The 10,175-nt window shown below is 39.7% G+C and overlaps 2 protein-coding genes across 2 annotated transcripts; one reads left to right on the forward strand and one right to left on the reverse strand.

Moving 5' to 3' along the window:
- Positions 1-5,222: 5,222 nt before the first annotated feature.
- On the forward strand, positions 5,223-6,743 carry LOC149665065 (uncharacterized). Its single transcript, XM_089842056.1, has 5 exons — positions 5,223-5,239; positions 5,311-5,694; positions 5,779-6,095; positions 6,153-6,653; positions 6,724-6,743. Exons 1-5 carry the CDS (start codon positions 5,223-5,225, stop codon positions 6,741-6,743), a joined length of 1,239 nt encoding a protein of 412 aa, XP_089698182.1.
- Positions 6,744-8,265: 1,522 nt separating this feature from the next.
- Positions 8,266-9,946, reverse strand: LOC149665066 (uncharacterized protein F54H12.2-like). Its single transcript, XM_089842057.1, has 2 exons — positions 8,620-9,946; positions 8,266-8,282 (listed from the first exon to the last, which is right to left on the reverse strand). Exons 1-2 carry the CDS (start codon positions 9,944-9,946, stop codon positions 8,266-8,268), a joined length of 1,344 nt encoding a protein of 447 aa, XP_089698183.1.
- Between the last annotated feature and the right edge of the window lie 229 nt (positions 9,947-10,175).

Below are 10,175 nucleotides of genomic sequence, written 5' to 3' on the forward strand. Positions count from 1 at the left end.
CTCGGATGTAGAAGTACATACACTGGAGTATGAAGATAGAATGAATTATGATTTAAGAAATAAACAGTATTTTAATATGTTAATTAGATTAAAATTTGAACCATTAATTTCTCCCGTATTAATCAAATGGTTAAGGGGTGTATGAAACTCCAGATGACGTTGGGGGAAAATAAAGAATCCCCGTAAAAACCCAGCTCTACCGATTATTCTAGATCATTCCAGAAAATTTAAAATACCCCATAAAACCCAGGTTAACGTTGTTTAAGGCCATGACGTAAAATGTACAGTCGAAGTTGTATATTGTTCGAGAATAATCTTCCCGAAATAAAAACCCACGGTGTAAACACCAATAATGTACAGTCAAAGCTAGGATGATGAACTTATTAAATAGTATAAATAGCCAGGACCCTGAGTTAAACCACCATCACAATCTCTCTAAAGTCCGACGAGGAAGGAAGGACCATCCAACAAGTATAATGTAAGTATAGTTTTTGTGCACTTACTACTTTTAAAGTTAACGTTTGAAAGTAAATATCAGTGTTAATGGGAGATTTTTTACCCTCACCAAGGCTTAAGAAATCCGTGGTCGTTGACTTTGATTTTCTTACCAGGCGAATTGTTGGAGTGGAACGGGAACAAATAGCCAAGGAGGTGGCCGTTACTACCGTGGAGAAAACACCGAGGGTTGGCTCATGATCTTTCGCGCCCCCGTACAGTGAAAAAGAACTTACATACGACACTATGCGTCAGAACAGGTGGCTCCTAAACAACCTGCATGGTCTGGGATGTGATGATGGAGTAACGCCCTACGAATAACTCGGGGAGTGCCTCCGGGCTGCAGTACAAGGCTACGACCGTGTATTCTGCAAAGGAGAGGAAAAATGTTTCTTTTTGTTGAAAATTATTAATCAAAAAGTTATAGACTTGAATGGAGTGGGGTGCCCCAAAGCCAACGAAATCGACGATGATGGACCGATGATTACATGCATGCTTAATCATAAAACTGTCCGTAATAATAAGAAGTATTTATGTGCATTATCTAAATGTATAGTATTTTCCGAGTGGATTATAACCACAAAGAAATTGTAAATAAAAATTTAGGAGATGAATAAAAAATGATTTTCAAATTGTAACTTTTAATTAATTTACTTTTATTTTTTTTTACAATTGATATGCAATAGAGAAATTTTCTATAATGCTACCGCTAATGAAGGCGTGATGTGTTGGATCAGGGCTCTGTCCAGTTGGGAGGTGAGCTCCCGATTCTCAATCGTTAGGTTTGCGTTGTTGCGGTTGTCCCGCCTTCTCACGAACTGCGAGAATAAGGCGTTTTTAACGCTGATAATAAGGGATAAAATTGATTTAGTGGATCTATGATCCTGATAATTAATTTAAGTTGGATTAAAAAAAATGTTAATGAGTCATACCTATATCCATCACAGTTAGGAGATGGTACTCCACTTTCTGCGGTGGGGTACTGCCCATCCTCGCCCCTGATAGGACTATTGGGTTTGAAAATATATATTAATATATAATCAAATTCTTAACTATATTTTCAATACACACCTCGGACGAATATACGCCGCAGCCAAATCTTCCAAAGCCACCATCAGATTTCGGGCATCCTCCGAGCCCATACTCGGTAGGAGTAGGATCCTGATGGTGTCCATTACACTAAACGATTTCATTTAGTACAATTTGAGAAGGAATAAATAAAAAAAAGGTATTTACCGGTAACCGTCACAATTTATATTGACAACGATTTCCTCGTCGAATGCATCAAAATCGCCTAAATCGGCGCTAAATACATAAAAATGTTATTAAGAGCAGATAATAATGAACATAAATAATAATAATAATAATAATAAAATCACTTACATATCCCCGGGTTGAATTATGGGGAACGTTACCATGGAGTCACCCCCATCATCATCAACACCATTGTTTTCGACAATGAAATTAACAATTTCATCTTCTATCTCATCCTCCATTTCAATTAAAACAGGTGGATTTTGATCATCCGGTGCGCATATCCACGACATGTCTCGCATAGGGACGCGACCCAGAACAATTTTTTTTTAAATTTAATTTCGAAGTTTTTAAATATAATCTCACTCGACTTGCGTCTTGGACGGAAAAAATCGTTGTGAGTAGAATATTGAAAATGGCCCATGCCCCTGGGTCAACATGTAGTATGAAAACCTCTAACCCTTCCACGAAGTTTCTTCAAATCACAATAGAACTTCAAACAGTTAGTATGAATTGTAGGATTAAAAACCATACACACACATGAATCACTGGTTTCAATCGGGATTCCCCAAAAAACCCAAAAAGCGCGAAAAAATCAAGCCCGATTTATACTGATAACTTAAAGGACATGGTACATTGAATTAGTACGTATCCGACCCCTCGTTTCGAACCATCTAGAAGGCGAAAACACGTGCGTCTTAACCTAACATGTCAACTTGACGTCTCGACCGAGGTGATACCCAGCCTCTATTCTGGGTGGTCAAACGCTATAACATATATATACATTCAGAATTCGGGTGACAAACCCCTCGTGTACGAATGTACCTGCTACTATAGTTTAAGATACAGTTTGGGTTTTTCATCATAGGCGTAAATTTCTTAGACTCGAGGGAGTCTTCACATCAAAGCGTCATTGTTGACTTTACAATACCTAAAATATAAGCCGAATTCGGATGTACAATGAAGTTTCGATCACCCTGGACCATCTAGAATATTGTTTCCGATTCCAGAACATTCGATTGTTTCTAGAAGGTTCTTCCATATTACACCATCTTAAACCAGGTGCAATTGGATTTCTGTACGTTGATGGGGAAACCCCGGAAAATCCAAGGAAAAAGACACTGTTTAATTCTGACAATATTTTTATCCAATGGGAATCACGGGAAAGGGTGAAACAATATATACGTAGGCCTAAAAATTGTAAAAAAGGGAGGTGAAATGGGTGCTATGGTCACATTCGATTTCAAGATGTACTCCTGCTCTACTTGTGCCGATGTCTTCACGAACCAGCGGAACCTCAGACGTCATATGCGGACCAAACACGGTTATATTTCTTTTGCGTGTCCACTTTGCGATAGGTCATTTTCGCGTACAGATAATTTAAACCGCCATCAACGGCAAATACATCGCGGTCACCCCGTGGAAAATAATGTTGTGGAAAACCACGTCGTGGAGAATATTACGCGTCCAGCGTCTCCACAACCCGGGCCATCACACCGCGTCACCCCTCCTAATTCGCCCGTAAAGAGAAAAGCGGCACCGATTCCGACAAACGGAGGAAAGAAAAGAAAAGTAGAAAATGGTAAATATTTAGTTTATTGATTTCCCCTGTAAGGTGTCTTACCCGCCGCACATTGATGCGCGGGGGGTGTAGCTAATTACCACGTGCTTAAGACAAGCTCGGTTTTTAAATTGGTATAAGAATTAATTTCAAACGTATTTACGAAGATGATCCAAGCGGTGACGTCTTAATCTCCCAAGATAACGATGGTCTTGGGGAGTTTATGGATAATTTCGAAGCGCAACTAGATCAAGAGGAATTGCATTCTCAAGATTATCTTGGATTGGCTGAATTCATGGAGAATTGGGAAGCCGAACAAAACGCAGTCGATCCACCCGGGAATCCTCCACCACCGGAAATTGAGGAAATTAACGCGCTCCATGACGCGATTTTTTCGGCTCGAATCACTGCACCTGATGGTGTAACGGACCCTATTTTGTTCATAAATGAACATAGAGGAAACCTAGAGGGTTACGTTAGAAACAAACTGAGTGAGAAGAAAGATATTAAATGGTACCTTGTTGTACACGCGAGATACACGCGTGAGTTAGGGAACACGGGCGCTGTGACTGAAATTAGTCCGTACTTTCGGGGGTTTACACACGCCACTATATCACCAGAAGTTATTCCGCGACAGGTCAACACCAGTCGGGATAAAATATCCGAAAGTATGAATGCATTCGAGTCTAAGGGGAGTGGTTGGGAGATTGACCGTATTTTATACATTCAAATTAACATTATCCAATACCTACCGCTAGTAGGTGGAACGTATTTTCAATTACCGTCTGTAATTGAAAACAAAAGGGCTACCGTGAACGTTAAACCGGTAGATATACGGGACAATAAATGTCTTTCATGGTCGATTATTGCCAAAATCCACCCAGTTGTAGACAACCCATCTCGTATCGCCCATTATCAACAGTACGAGAATGAACTATACTTGTGTGGAATTACATTCACATTTGAACTCGATTCGTTTAAACTTAAACGTTTTGAGGAGGCGAACAATTTGTCCATAAATATATTCGCATATGAAAAGGGGTACTTCCCACGTTACGTGAGTGAAAGACAAGTTCCCAAAGATAGGGAAGTTGATTTGCTCTTGGTGTTAAACGGGGAATCAAAACATTTTGTTTTGATTCGCAACCTAAGTCGCCTTCTCAGTGGTTTTACCAGACACGCGCATCAATCATTTTACTGTCGTCGCTGTTTGAAACGAAGCACGTCAATTCGTACCCACGAAGAACACGTGCGTGAGTGTAATGTTCATGATCCACAACGTGTGATTATGCCACACGACGAACCTATTTTAAGATTCAAAAACTTCGGATGGAATCAAATGGTATTTATTTTTCTTTGTTTAGCTATTTATATAATTATTGGTGTGTGTGTACAACTATTATTTCTTTACAGGTTCCATATATTATCGTTGCGGACTTTGAGTCCTTACTTTCAAAAGTCTCAACATGTTTGCCTGACACGTCACTATCATCGACAACGACCTTGGCTCTGCATAAAACATGTGGATTTTCATACGTTATCATCGGTCCAACAGGTTAGATGAAAATTCGATAAACATACTTCGGTTTATCTAACACATAATTTATTTTCAGGGAATCTCGTCAAACATGAAACGTACAGAGGCGATGATGGAGCCATCAAATTTCTAAAAATGCTCTTGGACGAATCCGACGTTATAGCTGAAAAATTGAAAGTTAACATCCCGATGCAACTAACACCAGATGAGGAGGTGACCTTTCAAGCATCCACTTGTTGCTACGTTTGCGAGGTACCATAGTAAGAACGATCTGTGAAAACACGAGATCACGACCACTATACAGGGGCATATAGGGGGAGCTCATGAGAAGCATGTAACCTCAAGTTAAAAGCGCCTAAATTTATCCCAGTCGTCATGCACAATCTTAGCAGGTATTTTTTTTTAATTCTCTGTTGTTATTTGTGTGATTGATTTCTCTATATACAACAATTTCCATCCATAGATATGACGCGCATCTTATAATGCAACATATCGCCATTATTAAAGAAAAGAAGATTGACTGTATCGCATCCAATAGCGAGACCTATTTTTCATTCTCCCTCGGAAGTCTTCGATTCATCGACAGCATACGTTTCCTTCCCGCATCCCTCGAAACCTTAGTTTCCAACGTAGCGAAAGGGGGGCAAACTAAATTCCCCTTATTGAACTCCGTTTTCAACCCAACGGAGGTGTCATTTCTGGTTCGAAAGGGGGTGTATCCATACTCGTACATGGATTCAGAGGAGCGCTTCCTTGAGAAACAACTACCCCCAATAGACTGTTTCCACAACGATTTAACAGACGAACCCCTGAGCCAAGACGACTACACTCACGCACAAAACGTGTGGCGAGCATTCAATATTCAAAATTTAGGTAGATATATATTTTGGTAGAGAAGATTACATAAAATAACTAAACCATATCTTTACAGGGAGTACCACAACTTGTACGTCTTGTCTGACACCCTACTTTTGGCCGATGTCTTCCAGAACTTCAGGAAAATGTGCATGAGGTACTACCACCTTGATCCGGCTCACTCCTATACCGGTCCCGGTTACGCTTGGCAGGCGGCTCTACACATGACAAAGGTGCGGTTAGATCTACTTTTGGACGAAGATATTCACCTCTTTATTGAAAAGGGAATTCGAGGAGGAGTTTCAATGATAAGTCACCGACTTGCAAAAGCCAATAATACATATCTAGATGGATATGATAGATCAAAACCAGAAGGATACATATGTTATCTTGGTACGTATTTTAATTAATATAATATTGGAGATAGCGACTAACGTATCATATCATCAGATTGCAATAACCTCTACGGGACGGTCATGTGCGACGCATTACCAATGAAGAACTTCCGATGGGTTCATCCCACGGAGGATTCCGAACGTGACGTTTTAGAGTGTACGGATACAGCACCAGAGGGATATATAGTAGAAGTGGATTTAGAATACCCCGAATCACTCCACAATGAACATAACTGTTATCCGCTGGCTCCGGAATCGATGACGATAAAACCTCAGATGCTCTCGGAATATTCCAAGAACCAGATGACATCCTTGAATATAAAAATTAAGGAATCTTTGCCAAAATTAGTCCCAAATCTATTCAACAAGGAGAGATACGTGGTGCATTATCGTAATTTGAAGTATTACATAAAAATCACCAAAATCCACCAGATCTTAAAGTTTGAGCAGGGTGCTTGGCTAAAGGAGTACATCGATTTTAACAACGAAAAAAAGAAATTGGCTACAGACGACTTCGAGAAGGATCTTTTCAAACTAATGAACAACGCAGTATTTGGTATGCAATTAATAAATAAGAACAATAATAAGTAGACTAATAAAAATATATTTTTTCCCTTGTTTTTCAGGAAAACCATGGAAAACCTGAGAAATCGACAGGATTTCAAATTAGTAACCACTCGGGAAAAGGCGGTCAAAAAGGCCAGTTCTCCCGCCTTTGAAAAATTCACGGTTTTTCACAATGAACTGGTTGGGATTCATTCAACGAAGAAGAAGTTGGTACTGAACCGACCTATATATACAGGGTTCGTCATCCTGGACTTGTGAAAGTTATTGATGTACCGTTTTCATTACGATGAAATTCGGGCACAATACGGGGATAGAGCGAAACTCCTTTTCACCGATACTGGTATGTTTTACATATATTATTCGTGTCCGATGTTTTATATGGTATTTGTTTCCATGCTAACAAACCGTTTATTTACAGACAGTCTCACATATCACATTGAGACTAAAGATCTCTACGCGGACTTCGCCACTCGGGCTGAACTGTACAACTTCTCAGGCTATCCACGTGACCATCCACTTCACAGTGACGTGAACAAGAAAAGACTGGGGAAGTTTAAAGATGAATTGGACGGCACCCCGATCATGGAGTTTTGCGGGCTTAGACCCAAAATGTATAGCATTTTGTCGGCCAAGGGAGAGAAGAAGACGTGTAAGGGAGTCTGCAAGCGCGTCGTGCGGAAACGCGTCCGGCACGCGCATTATCGCGAATGCTTACTGAACCGCGAGCTGACCACCGCGGAAATGGTTAGAATCGTAAGCGACAAGCACATTGTTAAAACTGTTAAACAAACCAAACTCTGTCTCAATCCCTGCGACGATAAACGTTATATTTTAAATGATGGTGTTTCAACACTCGCCCATGGGCATAAAAATACAAAATAAAAAGAAAAAATTATGACAAATTTATTGAGTAATTCTTATACATATATTCAGAAATCATATTATCATTAACATTTTTATTTTTAGAAAATCGTTTTATTATATCAAACATTTTAACTCCCCTACATCTATACAATGAAAAGTAAACGCAGTATCCACCACAAGTTTGACTTAATTCCCCCTGTAGTTGGCGTGAATTAAACGTAACAGTTAGGCTGTTTCGCTCTACAAAATCATTAAATTTAAATAAATCCGGAGGATTTCCATAGCTTTCAAAGAATTCAGTATTCTTTTTCCTCGAAATGTATATAGCCGTCCAATGTTCTCCTCCCCCTTTAGACGTATCAGTGTTCACAATGTACAGAGATGGAAATGTTTTAACAGTTAGTGGTAGTTTATCCGCCGGAAATATTCCCCGGAACAAATTTCTAGTGTATGGATCGCGCCTTAATATTTTCTCAAGTTGTCGAGAGTTCATTATGAGCTTTGATCGAATAAAACTAGGGGTGTGCGAATACCACTTTTTGGGTATCGAACCGGTTATCGAATACTAAAAAATTTTCCTTATCAAATACCGAATCGAATAGTTTATTCCAAATCGAATACCGAATAGTTAGGCCTTGATAAATATTTTACTAACCGATTAATCGTGAATAGTTAAGCCTAGTATTCGCAAATAGTTAACCCTAATACTCGCGAATACTAGGCTTAGCTATTCCCGATTAATCGGGTGGTAACCCTTATAATCGCAAATAGTTAATACAAAAACATTTAGAAGCTCCTAAATTTCAAAATACCTCTCCTCATTGGTGGCCAAGTATTTTTTAAACTTTTCCTAGGCACTTGATGGTAGTTTTTGATAGAGGACAAATAAAATCGGAATGATATTTTTTAAAATAAGGTGGGTCTCTCTAGTGCCAAGGACCTAAATTTATGGTAGTCGAACTTTAACCGAATAGTCAGTTCGGTATTCGATATTCGTATCGAATAGTGAAAATGGGCTTATCGAATACCGAATCGAATAATTCGGTTCGGTATTTGATCGAATTATTCGATTGAAACGGTTAACCGCACACCTCTAAATAAAACGGCTCGGTTTTTGTCAATTTCAATCAAAGATTGGAATTCGGAATAGTAAACGACGGCAATTGTAGCCGGTAGCGCTTCGGCAAATATTAACTCCAATCGGACACTACCGTTCTTTATAAAGTTGAAACTCTCAGTCGAACTACCATTCAGGTCGGGGGTCAAGTCGAATACGAAAAGAGCATTACCATTGGCGAACTCGTCACGGTCCATGAAATTACCCTCGTCGATATTCCATTGTCCGGTTTGAAGAAAGAGATTGGCGTACGATCTCATACATAGGTTATCCTTAAAGTTGGGGTTTAAGGGTTTATGGGGTACGCTAACCCCATCAACGGATAAGGTGATTTGAGTCACCGCTTCATTTTTAAAATTAAAAGGCGGCATTTTATAATCACCCAAAAACGCGTTCTGGTCTACAAATCCAATTACAACTTTATTCGGTTGTTGACCGCTAAATAAATTGTCTTTGACTGCTATCTTACTTCCTTGAGATATGGAAAACGTATTACATTCCGTACGTGTTATGGGGTATTTCATCGTGGCCAATTCCAGGGTTTTGGCGTGTGATATCATAATCTCGGGGGTGAGTTTAACTCTTCTTATGAATAACGAAGCGTGGGTAAATATAACTTTCGCTTTAATCCCATCCGCATGTAAGCAGAATTCGTTGGGACTTTTGATAAATTTAAAATTCACATCGACCAGGTTAGGGATGAAGCGATTTTGCTGACATATATCGGTGTGTACGACGCCAATCAAGTCTATAACCCCATTTTGGGTGAATTTCCTCCGTTTCAAAAACCCTTCATTTTCGAAAAAGTCGTCAAAATGTCCCGCCGTATCTTTGTAGAATAGTGCCCCGGTCAAAAAACTCTTTTTCGCTGGACCACCAAATGTCAATAGCGTTGGAATCATGCTCTTGAATGCGTATTGTTGAGGGCATGATGTAACTGATCTATCATTCAACGATACGTGTAGTTCACTAAAAAGACTGGAGAGTAATAGGTTTTCGGGTCCAACTTTATCCGCCTGAGTAGTTATATCACCATTCGCATCGCACACAGCGGCTTTAGGTAGAGACCCATCCGCTTTAACCACTTTTACTTGTAAATGCAGGAGCGTGTTTTTCAAGTCCATGTATGTCTCGGAGTTCCCGGTGACGGGAAATATAATAGCCTGATTTTCATCCACATTGGAGGTAGAGTTATACTCCACCCATTGACTTCCTACTATCCCAGTTTGGGTATAGGGTACGTGAAAAACATTTAGTTCCGAGCTGACGCTGTTCATAGAGTTTGGGTGTGCGAGCGACATTACGAAAATATATCCGGGTGTAAAGATGACGACCTTCTCTTCTTCTTAGCTCGAACAGAACTGATGATGGGTGACACTTTGCGTTTCCTTTTACGTCCGTTTCCAGTTAGCTTGGTCACTTCTTCGGCGGCCCTTCTCAATGTTTCCTTACCCGCTTCTTTACCCCTACACTCTTAAAAATGAGCGTACAATTGACGTTCAAATTTTAACGCTGGTGGTTAAAATTAAC

This window comes from Phalangium opilio, unplaced genomic scaffold (genome assembly GCF_054372755.1).
Source record: "Phalangium opilio isolate 3A_F unplaced genomic scaffold, DU_Popi_V2 ptg000061l_1, whole genome shotgun sequence".
NCBI classification, from domain to species: domain Eukaryota; kingdom Metazoa; phylum Arthropoda; class Arachnida; order Opiliones; family Phalangiidae; genus Phalangium; species Phalangium opilio.